General features: G+C 40.8%; 1 protein-coding gene across 3 annotated transcripts in view; it reads left to right on the top strand.

Annotated features, from left to right (window-relative positions):
- Window positions 1–5,145: 5,145 nt before the first annotated feature.
- CSDE1 (cold shock domain containing E1) overlaps window positions 5,146–23,308 on the top strand; it is a 42,337-nt gene continuing 24,174 nt past the window's right edge. The window contains exons 1-4 of one of the 3 annotated variants that reach the window (XM_062192022.1): window positions 5,146–5,254; window positions 13,406–13,787; window positions 18,737–18,883; window positions 20,799–20,997. In XM_062192022.1, the coding sequence (XP_062048006.1) occupies window positions 18,746–18,883; window positions 20,799–20,997 (337 nt within the window). In that variant the 5' untranslated portion in view covers window positions 5,146–5,254; window positions 13,406–13,787; window positions 18,737–18,745. Of the gene's footprint in view, window positions 5,255–13,405; window positions 13,788–18,736; window positions 18,884–20,798; window positions 20,998–23,308 lie in introns of those variants that run through there. The other 2 variants (XM_062192024.1, XM_062192023.1) reach the window with 2 other exon arrangements.

Below are 23,308 nucleotides of genomic sequence, written 5' to 3'. Positions count from 1 at the left end.
ACAAGCCAGAGACATGTCTCCTATCTGCTGCTTCACTCCCCAAATGCCCACAACAGTTGGGACTGAGTCAGGCCAAACTCAGAAGCCAGGAACTTAATCCAGATCGCCCATGTGGGTGGCAGGGATCCAACTACTTGAGTCATTACCTGCTGCTTCCCAGGTTGTGCAGCAACAGGAAGCTGGAATCTAGAGCAGATCCAGGACTCAAACTCAATACACTCAGATATGGAATGCGAGCATCCTAGGAGCATCTTAACCTCAACTTGAAACATCTGCACTGCATTTTTTATTTTATTTTATTTTATTATTATTATTATTTTTTGACAGGCAGAGTGGACAGTGAGAGAGAGAGACAGAGAGAAAGGTCTTCCTTGCCGTTGGCTCACCCTCCAATGGCCGCCGCGGCCGGCGCGCTGCAGCCAGCGCACCGTGCTGATCCGAAGCCAGGGGCCAGGTGCTTCTCCTGGTCTCCCATGGGGTGCAGGGCCCAAGGACTCAGGCCATCCTCCACTGCACTCCTGGGCCACAGCAGAGAGCTGGCCTGGAAGAGGGGCAACCAGGACAGAATCCGGTGCTGGACCGGGACTAGAACCTGGCGCCGGCCTCTTTTTTTTTTTTTAAGATTTATTATTTATTTATTTGAAAGGCAAAGCAATGGGGAAGGGTCAGGGGGCAGAGAAACAGAAAGAAGTCTTTAATCATCTGGTTATCCTCCAAATGGCCACAACAATCAGGTCTTGGTAGGCTGAAATCAGAAGCCAGGGACTTCACCTGGATCTCCCACATAGGTGGCAGGGCTCCAAGCATCTGGCCCATCTCCCACTGCCTTCCCAGGTACAGTAGCAGGAAGCTGGATCAGCAGCTGGAAGTGGAGCAGCCAGGACTCAAACCAGCACTGCATGCAATGGCAGTGATGCAAGAGGTAGCTTGAACTGCTGCGCCACAACAGCAGCCCCAGCCCTGCATTATTTTTTATACAGTATTATTTAAACTCTAATATTGTATTACATTAATGTTATTGACATTAGACTGTCCTTTTACAGGATTTCTCCTTGATGCCCCAAATAAAAGAACCTCTTGCATGTTTCCCCTTTTTTTTTTCCTGAAAATTTCCCCATCTTATGCTTTGACGATGGATCTGATCACATTTTTTTGAAGTCACTGCTTTTCAGCACATTTATGCAGAGGAAACCCAAAACAGAGAGCTGCATGTCACCAACAGAGGCATGCATAAAAGAAGGAAAATCCAGCTGGCAGAACCAAGCAGCCAGAGCTGCATGAGAACTTGAGAACACTGGAGCCCCTTCGGAAATGAAAGGTCCCTTAAACATGGAAATCCGAAATTAAAAGTCCAACTTCCTGTGCTGGCCTGATAACAAGCCTCTCCAATCAGGATTTGCCTTGCCAGGCATTTCCACATACCAGCTTTTTGCTACTTAATCTATAAAGCTTTCCCCCACCCCATCAGGAAGATTTGGGAAATATTTCTGCTGCCTCCTTACTCACAAATAATAATAATAATATTTTCTTTTTCTCATCAAAAAACCAGTCTCACAAAGCCTGACTGGCCAGCAGGCAGGGACCCTATAAGATTATACTTATTTGTACAATGCATTTTAACCATTTAGGAGCTTGTTAAGGAATAAAAATTTGGGGCTGTATTGCTTAAGGACCAAATTTTAATTATTTACATTAATTCTTATGAAAATAATTGTTCTTTAGGAAAGTTTTTGCTCTAGATGTATTTTCCTGGTCTGAAACTTTGAATGTGGGCACTTTTTCAATACTCTGTTATCATAATGTTATAAAAGAAGGCCCCTTTTAGCCTTCCTAACTAGGAAGGACATAATATCAAAATAGAAACTGTCCTTAAAATCTTGAATAAATTTAGCCTTACTTAACATTTTTTAAAAAAGCTCCACATTGACCTAATTTTTCTCATCTGACAGAGAACTGCAGAAATCTTGTCCCCCTCTATTCAAGAAAACCTTAAAATAATGTAAGAGCTGCTTACTTTTGATTCTTAAATGGGCTCCAGAGATGATGTACTTTCTGATAACTATAAAGAAATAAAACACATAATTCTAAATCAATTTCATTGTCTATTTAAGTCTCTCAGAGTAGAAAAATAAATATGATGAATAATTAAAATTAATTTAGCCATTTTTTCCTTTTATGGTTGTTCCTTAATAGACTGATCATCTTCTCAAAATCTCCTCCCACTCTGTTGTATAGGAAATGGTTTTCCAAGTGATTTCACTCGGTTTTATGAAACTCTAGAAAAGTTTTTGCTTTAACAAGTCTCAGTTTAAAAACAAAATTAAGAGGTATATATATTTTAATTTTTTGATTTGACTTCAAAATTCATTTGAAAAAGTGACCTTAAAATGTGATCTTGTGAAAACGAATTGTAAAAAAGATAGCAATCTAATTAGTGATTGAACTCAAATTATTCCACCTGTTCCTTTCTTTAATGCATTACAAGCTAAAAATATATACTTCTGTATATGTACACTTTTGCATTTTGTGTCAAATGTAAATTGATAATAATTTTGGATAAAGGAGGAATTTAAAGCATTTGGGATATGTCAGAATGAGGGTATGAAATAGTCTCATGGTTTAAGAAAGTCTTTGGAGCTATGTGTAATGGTAGAAATTGAGACTTTAATGGAAATTATGCTGGTAGAATTTAGTGACGCTGTTATTTTTTACATTTTGCATTGCTGTGATATTTGAGAATGTGTGCTCTTAGACTTAATTCTACTTTTAGCCCAGCTTCACATGACCTTGTATCTAGCGCAAGAGCCCAGCATAGTTTCTCTGTAACAGTAGATTAGAATATCCAGACTAGCTCCATTGCTGGGAAGGAGTGATCTCAGTTTAAAAACTCGACAAAGGAAAGAAAACAGCTGGTTTTGAAACATTTGCATTCTGTACTCCCCCAGCAGAATATTCTAATTTCCAACTTCTCATACTGTTATCCAGTGTTGTTCATTCAACAAGCTGTTGAGAGTTGTCTAGGCCAGGCACTGACAGGAGCAAAGGATACACAGATGAACATTAGAGGCCCTCTCCTGTAGTGTGAAGTTGTAATTGTCAGAGTAAGCTTTCAAGTGATTGGAGGTGAAGCTAATATTTGTGCTTAGGATAATGTGGAAAGGCATCAAGGAGAGCAAAGAGGCAGCTTTGAGGTGGTATGCCTGGGATTAGATCAACAGCACCAGAGGTAGAGAGGAAATCTTTGACTAGAAACAGGCTATTGCTTTCTCTTAGAAACTCAAGGCAATTTGCTCAGAACTGGAAATTATATACTCCTATTAGACAGAGTTAGACAGTGAAAGAGAGAAAGGTCTTCCTTCCACTGGTTCACCCCCGAAATGGCTGCCACCGCCAGAACTACTTTGATCCAAAGCCAGGAACCAGATGCCTCCTCCTGGTCTCCCACCGGGGTGCAGGGCCCAAGCACTTGGGCCATCCTCCACTGCCTTCCCCGGGCCACAACAGAGAGCTGGACCAGAAGAGGAGCAACCAGGACTAGAACCAGTGCCCATATGCGATGCCGGCACCACAGGCAGAGGATTAACCAAGTGAGCCACGGCACTGGTCCTATATACTTACTCTTAATACTGAGAATATTTCCTTTGTTGCATGTATTCTAGTATCTATCTTTGGATTTACTTTTGTGATTATTTAATGATGTTAGATTAAAGTTCCTTGTGAACGGGACCCATGTCCTTTTTTTACTACTATGTAGTTCCCAGAAATTGCACGTATGAGATGCTGAACACATGCGTTAAAAGCATAGGGAAGTTTTAAATTTTCTCTTTTCCCCCTGAAGGCTAAATAACCTTAATCTGCAAAATGAACGGACACTAGGCAGATTAACTGGGAAAGAAATGTATCACATGCACAGGCATGGGGCCACATTCAAAGGATAAGACTGATTCAAAGTGTGAGTCAGATAGTTGAAGTTTATGTAATAATCTTGCATTACACAAAAGAATAGCAGCTGGGCACTCCTGAAGGTAGAGGTGGCCACTCCAGCCATGGGAGATTTAGGAGAGGAACTGCATGCAATCAAAGTCTGTCTGGTTACGCAGTTTTCAGGTAGCAGCTTTCAGAGAACCACCTGTGTCCACCTCTCTCTGAGCCAGGTGTCAATTCTCTAATCTTTCACCTGTGAAAAGATCTCTCCTAGGCAGACAAGTGGGACTTCTGGAACGAAAACCTCTGAATCAGTAGCTTACTTTACTAATGTAAATTTCTTTGTATAAAAGGAAAGCTTTTCAGAGCCAAGCCTGTGTCTGCAGAGGTCCAACTGGCAGTATGCCTAGGAAGTTATCTTTACCCTCCCCCAAAAGTGAAAACTGGGTGGGTAGGAGAGTGGTCACTGTTTATCCACTATTGTGGAGTGAGCTACTGAACCTGTGAAAAGCATTAGTCTCACTAGAGGAGCGTGCTGTATCCTTTGATGGGATAATAAATTGGATTTTTCTGTGGCCAGAATTTACCATTTTCCTCCTTCTCCCATTGGATGAACCATCCCTTTGCCCTGATTTCAGCCTTTTAATTACTGATTCAGTCTCTTCGATTATCTGATAACATTGTGAATATCTTCCGGTAACTAGGGCTGAAGGAATTTAAAGTGTGGTTTAACTGATTATGCAGGCTTGCTCGCTCTTTGATCTGTTGCAATGTATTTCTTGAAGACAAAGGTCTCACTTAGACTTTCAAATTACCTTATTAAAAACCTGACTCTATAAATTCGTCTAATTGTAGTAGATAAAAGAAGGAATGCTTGCGTTGTGAGAAATTAAGGTTTTAGGACTTCTGGGTTATCCCTGGGAAATCCTGTTTTCCCTGATACGCCCACAGAATCATTAGTCCTCAAAGTTTAATCCAATTTCGCTCTCTAAAACATATTTAGTCCTGCAATGACCAGAGACGCCTTAAATCCTTCACCACCCCGCCCCTAGCGTCCCAGCAGAGTCAGTAAACATCGAGATTGCTTCCCGCAGTACAACCCGGAGAAAAACCAGCCTCCATCTTGCTTGTGGTTAAGCGCAGCGCACTGGTTAGCGTCACTCAGCCCTCGTGCGCAAGCGTATTAGGAGCACACAGCCCCCTCCCCGCCCCGCCTTTCCCGTGCACGCGCTTGGAGCCTGCAACTCTCGCGAGAGAAGCGAGATTTATTCCTACGTACCGGGCCGTGCTGCTTATGGCGGCGCTGGAGAGGGGGCGCTGAGCTGTTGGGGTGAGTACGACCTCCGGGTCCACTTAGGGGTAGCGAGAAGCCTGGCTAAAGGCGGATGAGAAGACCAGGACTAATGGGAGAGACTTCTGAGTCAAGGTGGGAACTGCTAGAGCTCCGGGTAGGGTGGATCTCACCCTGAGTTCTTGCCCCGGATTTCCCCATTCGTCCTCCTTCAACTGTCTGGGCTTCGTGTCAGGCCTCAAAACCGAAGCGAGGAGTTGAGGCCGGGGGGCGCGCGTGGTGGCAGTGGTGGTGGTGACTAAAGTGGGGGGAGGGAGCGAAAATGGAGGTTCCGACCGCAGCCAAGATGGAGGCAGAGGGTGCGGGGCTGCGGCGCGGAGGCTGCTGGGAGCTGTAGTCTGGCCGCCTCCCCCTCTGCGGCTTGGCGGGGGAAGTGAGAACTACAGGTCCCGGCGGGCGGGGCGAGGGGGTGGTGGCGCGGTCCTTTGTGTTAGGTTGGAAGAGCCCGAGGCAGAAGAGAGGGGCCTACTCTTGACTCTCAGTTTCCTGGCTGTCACCTGCTTGGGAAGCAGACTACGAGGACCAGAGCGCAGTGCGGCAGTGGCGCCTTCTTTTGTGTGTGGACTGAGACCCCGCTCCATCTAAGGAAGTGCCTAGAGAAACGTCGGTTCCACAGCCGCGTCTGGCACAGTTACGCGGCAAAACTGGCACCCTCACTTCCAGCCGGCTAGAGCTGGGGGTCAGCATCCGACGTCCCCTGTTCATCTCCCTTGGGTTTCTTGAGAAAGGAAACCAGCCGCTAATATTTTGGGCACGTGGCTCCCACCCCAGTATCGTGAGGAAATGGCGTGCGCTGGGAGAGTCGAGTGGTGGCTTCCCCACCACCTCCTCCGGCTCTATGGTGCAAGCGCTTGGCCAGCATTGTGCAATGAACGGCTTGGCTTTGTCATTCTGTGTGGTTGGTTTTTTTAGAGCTCCAGTCGGAGCAAACGTTTGAGGTTTTTGCCAATCTGATGTTTTATCAATACCAAATCTTATAGCTGCTTTTTTTTTTTCCTGTTCTTTTGCTTTAAGGTTTTCCCTTAGAAACACCCAGATGGCAGGCAGTGTTCTCTAACCCAGCCTTCAGTCGGGGGGAGGGGGGAATAATCTGAACACTTTGGGATCAGTTAATTATCTCGTTTTGCTCTTAAAATGTGCTCGGGAGGGAGGATGCTCTAAGGCTCCGGTAGTTAAATCTGTTTCTTTTGAGAGCCTTTGGTTTTTATGGGGCTGCTAAGGACCGGCAGGTCGCACCTAGGTCTGCCAACTTTATTTTTTCAAATGTAGATTTCCGAATTACAGCCCACTATTGGAAACTGCACTATACCAAGATGCTGAGTAATTTTCATTTTGGGTTATTATAAGGCATACATTCTCAATACTGTGTTGAGAGGTATTATGTATTATACCTTGTTCTTTTGGGACTAACCAATAATGGGTATCCTTGGAGTGGGTAAAGAGGGGGTTTATATATTTGAATAGGTGTATACCTAAGTCATGAAACCTAGATAAATACTCAACCTTTTTTCTTTTTGTTTCCTTTTAGCCCTAGGACCGAAATAAAAGAGATGGTAGTAGTTTGAGTGGTTTTGCAGCTGCTCTGGATGTTTACCATCGAGATGAGTATTTATAGCAGCTGAGTTGAAAAGTAAAGTATTTGAGGCCCAGAAGATAGGTTTTCTTTTTTTGTAAATAAGTTCTGACTTAAGAGTGACCTTTAAAGAGTATGGTTGATAATTCTGGTAAATTCTTAGCAATGAGAATTGACAGGGTGAAAGCTGACATACTCTCCTGCTTTATCTCACCCCTGTATTCCCCTCCCCCTTCTAAAGACACTCACATGTCTTGTTTGTTTTAATTAGGGCAAATGTACAAAACATTGTTTTAACCTTTTTCAGGTATATAGTTCAGTTGTAATAAGTTCACATTGTGAAGGCCATACTTTCAACAAAGTACTTGCAACGTGCAAATTGTTTTTGGACAGACTTTTGAGGGGATGGATTTTAGTACTGTATTGCAAAATGAAATAAAAATATTTAGGTCTTATTAAATAAACACAAGTGGTGTGCCTTCTAGCGTTGTGTTTTCAAAAAACAAAGGGGGAACTGCTTTAGGATACTTGAGACAAACTGTCTTATGGAGAGCTGTAAAAACTGGCATTTTTCGTAATAGAGAATTACTACAGTTAGAAAAATGGCAGTTGTATTTAATAGGATTTAGTAACTAGAATGTCTGTGGTGGGAGACTCATTTTCTTGAATTCCATCATTTCTTGTGTATTTAACTTATGCTCAAGCAGTATTTTAAAAATTCCTTTGTCTTGATATTAGAATGTTTTCCACTTAACATGTGTGAATACCTAGTTAAAAGCAACAATACAGAACTATAAAATAACATCCTTTTCTGCTGAGGTAAAACATTAGTGTGTAGTTGAAAATAGATTTATCAGCAATTCTCACATTTTGCACATGTAAGCTGTCCATTGGTTTGAGGCTACAGCCAGTACTAATCAGTTAGTGATTTGCACTCCTTCTTTTTAATAGCCACAAGCTCTGTTACATGGTGCCTCCTTTTATTACTGAAAACATTTGCCCCAAAGCCTTGGATTTGCTGTTTCTTTATTAGCTACATCAGTACTACCCCATCCCATCCCCACTGTCCAGTGTGGTAGCCACTAGCCACATGTAGCTTTTGTGCTTTTAAACTGTCACTAGTCTGAATTGAAATGTGTTGTAATGTAAAATAATGCCAGATTTCAAGCAGTGTAAAAATCCTGTATTTTTATGGTAACCAGGACAGTGATTACATTTTGACTGTAATTGGTTTAAATAAGACATGGAATTAAAATCTATTCCATCTGTTTTGATTTTAATCTAATAGCTAGAAAACTTTAAATTACACATTCGCATGTGGCTTGCACTATATTTCTGTTGGACTGTGTTCATCTACATTGTTCTCTGATGTTCCTGGAGCTTTCTTCAGCTTCTTTCCGCTCTGGCATATGTCCTACTTCAAAGTATTTGTGTATGTAACAACAGATAAATATGTTAGTAGCTATTCAGGTCATTAATGGCCTAGCACAGTTGTCTCTACTGGTTTTGTATGTTTAGTAGTATCAATTTTATATCTTCTCAGTGGGAGGTGACAGATGTTTTAAGTTGGTTAGTTATCTAAACTTTATCGTTTACTTAGATCCCAAAGTAACAGTGAATTCAAACCTGTTAAGCACCAAAGCTAAATAGGTTATAGCAAAATGTGTTACACATGAACTTATGACAAGTTAATGCATCAAGAAATAATGACGTTAAGTCAGGTTTCCAATTGGAAAATTTAAGTAAGACACTTGGTGAAATGAAATGTTAGGCAGTTGAGAACTTTGACCTGTAAAGGTGTTTGCTCTTCCTCGCAAAGGAAGAAAGTCCTAGAAAGAAGGGAGATAGGTGGAGAGACCTTTTTAGGTTTTCATTGCCTTTTTAAAAAAATTATTTGAAAGGCAGAGTTACAGACAAGTCTTCCATCTGCTGGTTCACTCCCCAAATGGCTGCATCGGCTGGAGTTGGGCCCATCAGGAGTGCAGGGACCCAAGCACTTGGGCTGTCTTCCACTGCTATCCCAGGCCATCGGCAGGGAGCTGGATCACAAGTGGAGCAGCTGAGACTTGGACTGGCACCCGTATGGGATGCCAGTGCTGCAGGTGGAGGCTTAACCTACTACACCATAGCTCCAGCCCCTTTCATTACCATTCTTATCCAGTGAGTGCTGTCTTACTTTCAGATTGATTTGTCAGAATGATAAAGTGGGTAGTGTAATTTGAGATGGATTTTTTAGCACATAAATAAATTAGCTCAACATGTTTCAGTTTAATGCTTACTGTGTCACTGGCTTCTGTTAGGCCTTTGAGATAAAGCAGCGACCCAAGGCAAATAGTAAATGAAACAGGTGGTTATAATTTTAAGACAGATAACATAGGGAATAGCCATTTGGATTCTGTCCAAGTAAAAGATTTAGCTTTAGCTCCTGAAACATTGTGACATAATAATAATTAGTAACGATACTGTGTCCATATTAAGCAAAGGGGAAAAAAAGTTGATTACAATCAGTAGTCAGGGAGACTCAGATTAACTTTTTTTTTTTTTTTTTAAGATTTATTTATTTCACTTGAAAGCCAGAGTTACACAGAGAGAGGAGGAGAGGCAGAGAGAGATCTTCTATCTGCTGGTTCACTCTTCGTCTGGCCACAACAGCTGGAGCTGCGCCTATTGAGCCAGGAACTTCCTCCAGGTCTCCCATGGGGGTACAGGGGCCCAAGGACTTGGGTCATCTTCTGCTGCTTTCCCAGGCCATAGCAGAGAGCTGGATCGGAAGTGGAGCAGCTAGGACTAGAATCGGCACCCACATAGGATGCCAATGCTGCAGGCAGCAGCTTAACCTGCTATGCCACAGTGCCAGCCCCTCAGATTAACTTTTGAATTGTTACCTAACTAGTAACAATTTTGAGTGGTACCTTTTTTTTTTTGTGATTCTGTCTAGCTTTGGAGGAGATGGAGGGAGATACATTTATATCCAGAGAATTAAGGCACAAGAAGTTGTCAGTACCACCAATGAATGTTAATAATCTTGACCTGAATAGATAGCTAATTTCACTGATGCCTGACCAACAGTTTTTAGGTCCTTCAGTGTTAATTTGATTGAAAACATTTAATTATAGAAATCTCATAGCTGTGAAAATACTCATTCAGCCACTTCAATTTTTCATAATTGTTGGTAGGTTTCCTTGAGCTTTATTAGATAGTAATAGGCCAAGACTGGCCCTCCAATAATCCTGATGTTTTGATGAAGTAATAAACTTGTCTGCTTCTCAGAAAATTGAAATACAATTGGAAGACCCAGGTACATATACAATCAGACACATGAAGTAAACAAAGTACAGAAATGGTTTGGGAGCTGGCACTATGGTACAGCGCCAGCATCCCATATGGGCGCCGGTTTGAGACCCGGCTGCTCCTCTTCCAATCCAGCTCTCTACTATAGCCTGGGAAAGCAGTGGAAGATGGCCCAAGTCCTTGGGCCCTTGCACCCACGTGGGGGACCCAGAAGTTCCTGGCTTTGGGTCGGCACAGCTCTGACCATTGCATCCAATTGGGGAGTGAACCAACAGATGGAAGACCTCTCCCTCTCCCTCCCTCCCTCTCCCTACCCCTCCCTCCCCCCTCTCCTCCTCTTTTCTCTGTGTAACTCTGCCTTTCGAATAAATAAATAAATCTTTTTTAAAAAAAAATGGTTTGGTACCCGAAAAGTTGATCAGACATTGAGTCAGTGAGTGGGTACATCTGTCTCATTTATTAGAAATTAAGAAAGTAATCAAAGTTTGTGCTGTAATAGTTAAGAAAGGTTTTCTTTTGTCACTTTATAGCTAGCAAAAATGTATTTCAAAGACAGTAACAGGGAGCGACAGAGATCTTCCATACCCTGGTTCACGCCCCAAGTGTCTGCTACAGCCAGGGCTAAGCCAGGCCCAGGCTGTATTCAAGTTTCCCACGTAGATGTCAGAGGCTCACATACTTAAACTATCATCTACTGTTTCCCAGACATATTAGCAAGCAGGGAGCTGGGTAGGAAGCGGGGTAGTTGGGACTTGAACCAGCACTCCAGTATGGGTTGGAGGTGTTCAAGCAATAGTATAATCCACAGCAGTACAACTCCCATCCTAAGATAGCAAAATTTAAATTCCTTGTGGAAAAGCCCATGTGAGCAAAGGCAACTAGAATTTAGCAGTCACCCAGTAGTTGTGTTTAAAGATTAAGGGAAGAAATGAGGTAAAGGACTGGAGAGAGTAGAAAGTGGAGAAAGGTAGTGACGTCTTGAATAGTGGTTCTTAACCCTGGCTGCCCGTCAGAAGCATCTTGAGGTGGGGCTAGAGATATGGTTTTTCCTTCATTTTCTTTGAAAGGCAGAGACAGTCTTCCTACTGGCTTACTCCCAAATACCTGCAACAGTAAAGTTCTGGTCTAGGCTCAAGCCAGGAGCTTAACCAGGTATCCCTGTGGTTGACAGGAACCTAAGTACTTGAGCCATTTATCTGCCTTCCCAGGATGCACAATAGAAGGAAGCTGGGTCAGAAGCAGAGCTGGAACTCAAACTCAGGCACTCTGATAAGGGGTACAGGTGTCCCAAGCAGCATCTTAACTGTCGCACCAAGCACCTGCCGTTAGTTTTTAAGCAAGTAGTGTTCTTTAAGATTATTATTTATTTGAAAGGCAGAGTTGGGAGAGAGGGATCCATCTTCCATCTGCTGGTTCGCTGGCAGTGGCTGGGGCTGAGCTGGGCTGAAACTGGGAAATTGATCCATATCTCCCGCCTGGGTTCAGAGGCACAAGGACTTGGCCCTTCTGCTACTGCTTTTCCAGGTGTATTAGCAGGGAGCTGGATTGAAAATGTACCAGCTGGGTTTCGAACCGCTGCTCCTAGAGTCCCAAGTGGCAACTTAACCTGCCTATACCACAGAATTTTTTGCAGAGACTTTACTGGCTAAGCATCCCAAATCTCAGAATCTCAAAACATTTTTGGTATCATGTTAGCACTCAAAGTTTTGGTTAACTGAACATTTTGGATTTTAGGATTAGAAATGCTAAACCTGTTTAATGGTATCAGTGATTGGAATTTAGTTCTCCTAGTCTAAGTTATTTTACCAGCTGTCACCTCTCACAGTTATTATTTTTTTATTTTTTTAAGATTTAAAAGGCAGAGTTAGGTCTTCTATCCACTAGTGCACTCCCCAAACAGCCACCACGGCCAGGGTTGGGCCAGACTGAAGCCAGAAACCTGAGGCTTCATCGGGGTCTCCCACATGAGTATAGGGGCCTAAGCACTTCGCTGTCCTCCCGTGCTTTCCCAGGCACATTAGCAGGGAGCTGAATTGGAAATAGAGCAGCCGGGAATCGAATTGGTCCCCAAGTGGGACACCAGCACTACAGGCTGTGGCTTGCCCTGTTGAGGCATAGCACCAGCCCCCTCACAATTATTGCTGATGCTTAGTATATCCACCTTTTTCTTCTCCCTATGCAAATCATCTGTTAACAGCGCCACTTTAGTTGACATGGGAGAGCAGTGCAAATTAATCATTTATAATTTTATAATTCATGTAAAGCAGAATTGTATTTTTTATTTCTAAATGTATTTACATTTTCCCCAGACATTTCTCATCTATTTACTCTAAACATCTCAAATGACATTTATGTTTGCTTCAGTCAGTTCCTAAAGGATTTTAAGACTTAATATTTCTATCAAAAACTAGGACTTTTTTACTCATTTATCAAGTTGAAATGCTTCATAATCAGCTCCAAACAGCTTTTGGAGCACACACTCCATTTCACTTCAGCCCAGCCTTCTGTTCTGGCCAGGCTAGCCTATTTTCCTCTGAAACAAGCAATCACACTTGTTGCCTCAAACATTCTTGCAGAAAACTTTTGATGTGTAGTATGAAGATTATATAATACCTGGTCCTTGCTTGCAAGAGACTTGGAATTTAGTAACATTTTCTGAGATGGCCTGTGTTATATTTCATGCCTAAAATATTCATTCAGTTGTTTCTTCTAAAATTCTGCCTTTTGTTTCCAGGTTCAGTTCATACTCTACCTCTTAACAAGCCTCTGTGTGCACCATGTTATTTTGATGCACATACAGTAGTGAATAAAAAATGAGTAGTATTTCTGGTATAGTATGTGACATAGGAATTCAAGTATTAATTGAGCAGATTAATTTTGTTAGCTTTCTGTCTTGTGTTCCTGATTTTTCTCCATATATAACTCCTGTCTTCTCAGCAAGATTGCAAAATCTCTGACAGGAAATATTGTTATGTTTTCCATAAAATCTAACAGTTGCAGGGTGCTTATACTAAATTGAATATTCTGTATAACTTCAAGCTTATTTGGTCAGTAAAAACTGGATAACTTGATCTTAAGTGTTGTTACTAAAGGAGGTGGTTGTTAGTACTTCAGAGATTGTACAGATATCAAATGAGTTTGCTTGGAAGTTTCCTGCTTTACTTGCTTGACTCATGATTATAAGTTAATGAAGTAATTTTGTCCATCTTCTCGCCCTCTGTTCCTAACTCTCCCCTGTATGTTGTACATATGTTTTTTGTTCCCAGTATGAAGTGTAACAGAACAGACTTTACCACCTGAAACTGCTGCTTCAAGTTCAGATCAGGCAAAGAACAAACCTCGAAACAACCAACAAGACCAAAGAAGAGTACACTTAAGTTGAAGACACAACACTTGATCTGAAACAAGAAGTTTGTGCCTACTCAACAGCTTTGAAAGAGCACTTCCCAACGCTGCTAGTAGTCTTTGTTTTCTTCAGTGCTGTACTGTGAGATTGCCCGGTGCAGCAGCAGTTGTATTCTTTATTAGCTTGATAGATCATTTTCTCTCGCTCTTTAATACTAGCAACTTTCATCCTTTGAAACGTGTGCTGAAAAAGAAGAGTCAGCAAATACTACTGAAAGTGCAATATTTGATTATCATTGCGAGGTAAGTTTGTAGTTTTCTTGTTTTTAAAAATGAATACCATGGTTCTAGATTTTCTGATTAAGTATAACACTTTGATTTTTTTGTTGCTATCTAGAATGAAAATAGCAATACTAGATTAATTTATTGTCTCCTTTAAGACAAAAGGAGTGTTTATGACTCAAACTGATATTTTTCCACACAGGATTATATTAATACATTCTGCTCTTTTAATGTATTTGGTCTCTTAGAGAAGCTCCAGCTGTACTAAGTGCTCTCTCCTGGATAGATTTTAAATAATTTTTCATTAAAGTACATTTCATCTTTTGTCTTGGTACTGAGTGATTATGTCTCTTGATTTTACAGACTTTAGTCAATTTTTTTAGAGAATTATTTATTTGAAAGAGTTACACAGAGAGGAGAAGCAAAGAGAGAGATAGGTGCAGGGTGGGGCTTTAATCCACTGCGCCATAGTGCTGGCCTCTGTTTTTTTGTTTTTGTTTTTTTTTTAAAATTCATTGACTCTCAGGTTTTTTACTAGGGATAGAAGCCATGCTCCAAAGTTCCAACACCTGATTTGAAAAATCAGGACATTTACAAGCTGAAATAGGCCAATTTTTATAAACTGTTTCCTTGTCAGTAGAAGCCGAATAGTCATGATTAGGGAAAAAGGAACTCAGAGATATCAAAAGAAAAAATTATGTCACTTACAGTTTTGACTCTCCCACCCAACAGAAGCACACCAAGGAAACTTGGAACCACTTAGGCTCTCTTTTCATTTGAGCAAACAATCCCAGAGAAATAAAGTTAACTGTCCTTCAGAATCAGAACTCAAAGCCAGCCTTCTGAATTCTACTCAATGTGCTTGAGAGAACTTCGGTTGATTTTTTTTGTGTGTGTGTTCGAAGTGAAGTTTAGATTTGACCTGATATTCTTAACAGTTCCGCTTTTAGTAAAAGGGGATTAGTTCTGTTAATGATTTTTTTTTTTTTTTTCTATTTTAATAGTAGAAAGGGAAATGTTTGGGGCTGACTTTGTGGCATAGCGGATAAGCCACAGCCTAAGATGCCAGCATCCCATATGTGCACTGGTTTGTGTCCTTGCTTTGGATCCAGCTCCTTGCTAATGGCCTGTGAAAAGCAGTGGAAGATGGCCAAAGTGTTAGTGCCTCTGCCACCTGCATCCAGGAGACCTGGATGAATTGAACCTGGCTCCTGGCTTCAATGTGGCCCAGCGCTGGCTGTTGAGCCATCTGAGGAGTGAACCAGCAGATGGAAGATCTCTTTCTCTCCCTCTCTCTCTTCTCTCTATAACTGACTTTCAAATAAATACATTTTTTTAAAAAAAATGGGGCGATGGTTAAAAGTCTAAATTTCATAAGTTTAGAGATTTTTGTCTCTCGTATTGACTACTATATGAATAGATCCTAGAATAGTACTGCTGCATTATAGGTACTCAAGATTTGGTTGAATGAATAAGACAGTGGTTTAAGGATGAGGTGAGGAGTCAACTGGATTTTGTTCCCATATTTACCATTTTTAGCTTTCTGCCCTTCAGACACCTGTTTTCTCATTTATAAACCTTAAATTAGGTTATTTTCTGGTCTTTTATTATAATAGAGTTGAAGTCATATAAATATCTTGTATTTCTCATTTCATTTTACAGTGTACTCATATTTTTGTATATCCTAATGACTGCTTAGCATTATGTAAACTACCATGACTTCTTGAACTGTGAAGTGTTAGACTTTAGATTGTGTCCAGGAATTTCTTACCAGAATGTTTGAGTGAATATACTTGTACCTAAAACTTGTCCAGGTTTCGGATCTCCTAAGGGGAAGTTTCCTGCAGTAAAATTATTCAGAAAATACCTTTGTGTTTTGATACATGTTGCTAAACTGCATCTCAGAGAAACTGCACCATTTTACTATGGTAAAAGCATATGGATTATTCTTAGCCCATTTTTTTTTTAATTTTTAAATGTTTTGAAGTGTTATCTTTGCTACTTTGGAATATGAATAATGATAAAACAAATTATCTGGATTTTTTATTGCCAAAATAGAGGGTTTTCTCTCCTTTATTTTTAAAGATTTATTTATTTGAAAGGTAGAGTTACAAAGAGAGGCGAAGGCAGAGAAAGAGAGGTCTTCCATCCGCTAGTTCACTCCACAGATAGCCGCACCAGCCAGAGCTGTGCGGATCAGGAGCCAGGAGCTTCTTCCAGGTCTGCCATGCAAGTGCAGGGGCCCAAGGACTTGGGCAACCTTCTACTCCTTTCCCAGGCCATAGTGGAGAGCTGGATCAGAAGTGGAGCAGCTGGGACTTGAACCAGCACCCATATGGGATGCTGGTACTACAGGCAGCAGCTTTACTTGCTGCACCACAGTACCAGCCTTGAGGTTTTTTTGTATGTTTTAAAGGTTTTGTGCATAATGATAAATGATCCTCAAGAATAATTCTTTTCATTTATCTTTTTATTTATCGATAATTCAGCAAATCAGTGCCTACTGTATTCTGGGCACTATTTCTGTAGACTCCCAGGATTTAGCTTTGAACAGAAAGTCACTGCCCTCAAGAAGTTTTTGTTCTGCAGTTTGATTTGCTTAAATTTTAGTGCACTGAAATATTTTTAATTCTAAGTATCAGTTTCTTTAGGGTTTAGTATAAATGTACTTTTTTTTTAAAAAAAAAAATTTATTTATTTATTTGAAAGAGTTACACAAAGAGAGGAGAGGCAGAGAGAGAGAGGTCTTCCATTTGCTGGTTCACTCCCCAATTGGCTGCAACAGCCAGAGCTGTGCCCATCTGAAGCCAGAAACCAGGAGCTTTTTCCGTGTCTCCGACGTGGGTGCAGGGGCCCAAGGACCTGGACCAACTTCTGCTGCTTTCCCAGGCCATAGCAGAGAGCTGGATTAGAAGACGAGTGGCCGGGACTCAAACTGGCGCCCATATGGGATGCCGGTGCTATAGGCCAGGGCGTTAACCTGCTGCACCACAGCGACAGCTCCTAAATGTACTTTTTTTTATATAATCAAATATTGATCCTTTCCTGCACAATTTTTTCCAATGATTTCACATCTAGAAAGTCTCACATATTTTTATAAATATGTGAGTACACATCTGATTCTCTAATATTTCTTAGGGGTTCAACTCAGTTCACTTGGAATGTGTGTTTTGTATGCTATGAAGCAAGCAATTGAATTTTTTCCCCATGTTAAAAACCAGCTAACATTTACATACCTGTCCCTTCTTTCCACCACCACCTCTTTTCTGAGTGCATGTATCTTTTAACTTTTTTTTTTTTAAATAAACCAGTTTGTTCAGCTGTTTGCTCTTTCCATTAGTCTTCTACTTTTATCTATGTTTTTACAAGAACTTCCACTTTGTTTAATGGTACTTCTTGAAAGTGTTTGGTGCTGGTTAAAAAATCACTTTACAGTGCTATAGAAATAGAGTTCAGCCAAATTATTGGCAATTCTTTGAAAAGAAAAGTGTTAACATTTTATCATGTCTAGAGTCATTTGGTATGTTTTTCCCTTTGGGAAACAAGCCCCATTCCAAATGGATAAAGGCTGGAGAGAAAGCTCAAGTCATCAAAGATGCTGGGAGAGAGGGAAAGCTCTTTTTTTGCTCTTTTGGTGTGTATTTATGGATAAAACTCGAGCAGTACAGCCTAAATCCCTGACATAGAAAGGGACACTAGCCTAATTCCTTCCAATTTTGGCTGGTTTTTTCTTTGTTGAGGAAAAATAGGATTCTCACCTGTAACTTGCAGGTATTTATGGCAGGACTGGAGACTTGAGAGTCTTTTTCTGCAGCTTTTTTTGGCTTATCACAAGTCATATTTTATTTGCATAATGAGAACTACAGCCTAAACATAGAAAAAAAGAACTTAAAAGGCCTGCTGTAAGTTAGTGATCCAAAAGAATAATCCTCAAATTAGTTTGATCATACTGCTTGTTAGTTAAAAACATAAAATGTGTTGTGTCTGAGTTGTAAAACAGTGGTAGATAAACAGGATAAAGGTGAAATAAGCATTATTAAGTAGTTTGCTATTAACAGTGCAGAAATGTTTCATTCTCATTGGAAATACTACGTTCTGGATGCTTAGTTTTTAAGTATTTTATTTAAAAACTTTATCCTGAGTTAGTATCTTGGACAATATACGTGTAGTGTGTTTTGTTACAATTGTGAGTTCATATAATCTAGACCTTGACTGTTTGGTATGTTTGTCAGGTTTCATTAGGTGGACAATTCTTTCATAATGTGGAAGTTAAAGAACCAGTACTAGGAATAGAAGTGTTAGCTTCTAAACTCTTTGCCTATACTTGCCTTATATTCCATCTGAGGTTTCTTCTGTGGGATTCTTTTTCAACAATTTTTACATTTGTAAGGATAGTTAAGCTAGATAACTAAATTGTATGGCCACTTAATTGGGCATATTTTAACTGTAATATACTGAGAACAAATAAATGAGCGAGGGCTTCATTATCAACCTGTTATGTTCTCTACTTTCCACACAGTCTTGAGACGTGACCATATGACATGCCGACTCAGACCTCTACTATAAATATTTAGTATTTATGAAAGATCATTTTAATCTCTGGGCAAAAAAAATTTACTTCTTTATTTCCGCACCCAGTTGGATTACCTGTGTGTAATCTACTTTAAAGGAGAGCACTGAAATAGAAGGTTGGATTTTAAAGTTGCTGGTCATTGAGAAGACATTGGGCTGAATAGATTCACTCCAGTGACAGAGCATCCTTATGGCATTTAAAAAATTGTAGAAACCATGGGTTAGTGATTGAGTTTTTTAAATGTTTCAGTTTGGCTTTTTAATGTTATATTTTTCCTGCATAATAAAAAATGATTGAGTTTTGTTTTGCTGGACCTGATGTGTGTACAAAGATTGACTATGAAATGTGCATTACATGGTTACTGATCATAGTTTGAAACATTGCTATGTTACTACAGCTGTTTGAGATGGAAAACGTGTTTAGTGTATCATCAGATCCTCATCCCCCTCCTCCAGCCCCTCCTTCACTCTCTTTACCTTTGTCTTCATCTTCTACCTCACCTGGGACTAAAAAACAAAAAAGGACCCCCACGTATCAGAGATCTGTAAGTCAGGAAAGCAGTGATCCAAACTTGTCTTGCTTTGTGTTAATAGCATGACTTAGGCCCTCTCGGTCTGGTTAAAATGCCCTGAAGACTGTCTAACTTGCCTAATCATCTCTTTAACCTTGAATCTTGAGAGAGAACTTAAGTGGTTTAGGACCTTGCTGCTCAAAATGTGTCCAAGAATCAAGCATTGATTGTTACCTTGGATCTTGTTAGAAATGGAGGATCCAAGTCCCCACCCCTACCACCTCCAAATCTGATTTTAACCAAATTGCCAGGTAACTTAAGTTTGAGAAGCTGTTGTTTAGAGCCCATGTTGTGGAGATAGACCTTCTTGGTTTAAATTGGCCACTGCATGACTATGGCAAGTTTAACCTCTGTGTGTCTTATTTTCTTATTGGTAAGATGGCAGTTAATATATTTTATGGGCTTTTATGAAAATTAGCATTAATGTATTTCAAAGAACAGTGTAGTATGAAGGAATTAGAATTTAGCCACCTATAGATACGAGGTGAAGTGACCTTCCTAACTACTTATGCTTCGGTTTATCTCCCTAGAATTTTAGTAATTATATTTTTCCTAATGAAAATATATCCCCTTTTTTTTTTTTTCTTTTTTGACAGGCAGAGTGGATAGTGAGAGAGAGACAGAGAGAATGGTCTTCCTTTGCCGTTGGTTCACCCTCTAGTGGCCACCACGCTGCGGCCGGCGCATCTCGCTGATCCGAAGCCAGGAGCCAGGTGCTTCTCCTGGTCTCCCATGCGGGTGCAGGGCCCAAGCACTTGGGCCATCCTCCACTGCTTTCCCGGGCCATAGCAGAGAGCTGGCCCAGAAGAGGGGCAACCGGGATAGAATCTGGTGCCCCAACCGGGACTAGAACCCGGTGTGCTGGTGCCGCAAGGCGGAGGATTAGCCTGTTAAGCCACAGCGCCAGCCAATATATCCCTTTTTAAAAATTATACCCAACATCTCACTTAAAATGCTTAATCAGTTTTTCAGGGTAAGAGCCTAAAGTTTTAAATATTTAAAAGTGTTGCTACTCGAGTAAATTACAGGCCTAGCCTTTCTTACAGATTTTGGCCTATTTTATGCTTCACTCAAACTTTCCAAAACTAAATAATAAAACAAAATACCCAATGTGATAGTGTGTAATAATGCTTGATAACCTAAAGAAATTCCATTGTATTACATCTAAGTAGCTGCTTTTTCAATTGAAGAATATTTCCTTTTGCTTTATCTTTTCCAAGAAACAATTGACAGTATTTACAGATTTCATAAATATCTAGAAAGTGGAACATTTCAGGTGAAGGGTTCTTTTAAATGGACCTGTGAAGTGCTAAAACGTTTTTAGAATGGAAATACTCTTGGCTGTCTTGGACTTTTGTCTTGGAATTTTTCTCACTGTTTTGTATTACTTTCTATTAAAGGACATGCATTAGTCCAAACTTGTCCAGTGTGGGTAAAGCATTGCATAGAAAGTTTACTGCATTAATCTATTAACTTTATGCCTTCAAGGTGCATGGCTTACAAGTAATACTAAAAGGTCTGTGTAATTTTCAGAATAGGTGTTAATATCTCATCTTAAATATTAGTAACTATTGTTCTGAAATTGTTTAGTAGTTTAAAATTAACATAAAGTCAGCCTTTACTAATGTAGTTGCTTTACCTTAATAGTAAATTCCAGAGATTTTTGTCTAGTAAGTGAAAATTCTAACTTAAATGGGGGTAATTCCCCCAGAATGTTTCCTCTGAAATGTTTTATTAGCTAAATTAACTTTCCATTAATAAAACTCATAACCCTTTAACTTTTTTCCTTTTATATTGAAGATTTAATGATTTGTTAATTAGATTTAGTATGCTGTGGAGATAATGTACAGAACAATATGTATTGATCTTTTTCTTTTTTAAAAAACAGATGAGCTTTGATCCAAACCTTCTCCACAACAATGGACACAATGGGTACCCCAATGGTACTTCAGCAGCACTCCGTGAAACTGGGGTTATTGAAAAACTGTTAACCTCTTATGGATTTATTCAGTGTTCAGAACGTCAAGCTAGACTCTTCTTCCACTGTTCACAGTATAATGGCAACCTGCAGGACTTAAAAGTAGGAGGTAATCTGTCAGTTCTTTTATAAAATGTAATCTCAAGTTTCTCTTGGATGTTCCTGAGAGTGCTTTTCAAAATGTGTTTTAGTCAGAATTTTGGTCTTTTAGTAGTACTAAACTCACTGAAGTATATTTGTGTAAACTAGTATAATCCTAATTTGTGTTACAGTGGTTTCTTTTTTAGGGGTGAAATACTTATTGAGCAAAAGATCTTTTGGTTTTGTTTTGGACAGATAGAGTTAGAGAAAGAGACAAAGAGAAAGGTCTTACTTCCGTTGGTTCACCCCCTCAAATGGCTGCTACGGCCGGAGCTATGCCAATCTGAAGCCAGGAGCCAGGTGCTTCCTCCTGGTCTCCCATGCAGGTGCAGGGACCCAAGCCCTTAGGCCATCCTCCACTGCCTTCCCAGGCCACAGCAGAGAGCTGGACTGGAAGAGGAGCAACCGGAACTAGAACCTGGCACCCATGTGGGATGCCGGCACCATAGGCAGAGGATTAGCCAAGTGAGCCGTGGTTCCGGCCCCTTGAGTATTTTTATAATAGATGCTTGAGAGTTTTTTCTTTTTTGGATGAGGGAGAGGTAAGATTTATTATTTGAAAAGGCAGAGCATGACAGAGAGATAAGGAGAGACAGACCTTCCATCTGCTCGCTCACTCTCCAGATGGCTGCAGTGGCTCAGACTGAACTAAGCCAAAGGCAGAGCCTGGAACTCAGGAGTTTTCCATGTGGGTGGAAAGACCCAAGCACTTGGGCCATTTTCTTCTCTCCCAGTTACATTAGCCAGGAGCGGAGCAGAAGCAGAACAGCTGGGACTTGAACTGGCACTCCAGCATGGGCTGCCAGTGTCACAAGCAGTGGCTTAACCTGCTATCCCTCCACCTCCAAACTTGGGAGATTTAATTGTTGCTCCCCTCTCTGAGGGTACTTTAGAAAGCTTGTAGGAAAATGAAAATAAAAGGTAGATTTATTTCAATATGAAAAAGTTTGAAATCCATGCAGTTTTTTCTTTTTCCTTTATTTTTTAATTTATTTGACAGAGTTATAGACAGTGAGAGAGACAAAAAGGTCTTCCTTCCACTGGTTCACTCCCCAAATGGCCGCTACAACCGGCGCTGCACCGCGCCGATCCGAAGCCAGGAGGCAGGTGTTTTCTCCCGGTCTCCCACGCGGGTGCAGGGGCCCAAGCCCTTGGGCCATCCTCCACTGCCTTCCCAGGCCACAGCAGAGAGCTGGACTGGAAGAGGAGCAACCGGGACTAGAACCAGTGCCCATAAGGGATGCCGGCACTGCAGGCAGAGGATTAGCCCAGTGAGCCACGATGTCAGCCCCCATACAGTTTTTTCATAATAGACATTTTCTATGAACTACTTGAAGGTTTCTCATGTGCATGTATTCCCAGGGCTTTTGCACTGAAATAAACTCATCTTTTTTTTTTTTTTTTTTTTTTTTAAGATTTAATTATTTGAATAAATAGAGAAATATTCCATTCACTGATTGAGTCCCCAAATGGCTGCAATGGCCAAGACTGGGCCATGCTGAAACCAAGAGCTTCTTCCAGGTCTCCCATGTGGATGTAGAGGCCCAAGCACCTGGGCCATCTTCTACTGCTTTCCCAGGAGCATTATCAGGGAGCTGGATCAGAAGTAGAGCAGCCGGGACTTGAACTGGTACTCATATGTAATGCCAACACTGCTAACCTTCTACACCAGAGCACCAGTCCCATGCACTCAGATTTTGAAGCCAGCAAAAATATGATACTTATGATTTTTTTACCAGGTAACATATTTTATAGGACTTATATTACCTAGAATACCACTACTTGGACTATTTGAAAATTCATCTTGGTGGATGTCACAGAAATCACTTCGGCATATGAAAATGACTTACTGAAGAACTGAAGTTTTGAAGTCTCAATGTACCGTTTTTAAAACATCTTTGACAAAGTAGTTGCCTCACATCCTGAATATTTGGTACACTAGATGCTCTAGGTGCATGCTGTCAGAGCAATATTTTGGTGAATCTTCACAGCAACCCTGTTTGTTAGGAATTCTTTGCAGAAGAGGAAGTTGAGGTATTGGGTGACTTTTTTTTTTTTTAAGATTTATTTATTTATTTTGAAAGTCAAGAGAGAGAAGGCAAGACAAAAAGAGATCTTCCATCTACTGGTTCAATCCGCAGATGACTCCAGTGGCCAGGTTTGGGCCAGAGTGAAGCCAGGAGACAGAAGCTTCATTGGCGTCTCCTGTGTGGTACAGGGGCCAAAGCACTTGAGCCATCTTCTGCTGCTTCTTTCAGGCCACTAGCAGAGAGCTGGAT

The sequence above is a fragment of the Lepus europaeus genome, chromosome 5 (genome assembly GCF_033115175.1).
Source record: "Lepus europaeus isolate LE1 chromosome 5, mLepTim1.pri, whole genome shotgun sequence".
NCBI lineage: Eukaryota > Metazoa > Chordata > Mammalia > Lagomorpha > Leporidae > Lepus > Lepus europaeus.
This window is presented reverse-complemented; position numbering and strand designations above follow the sequence as displayed.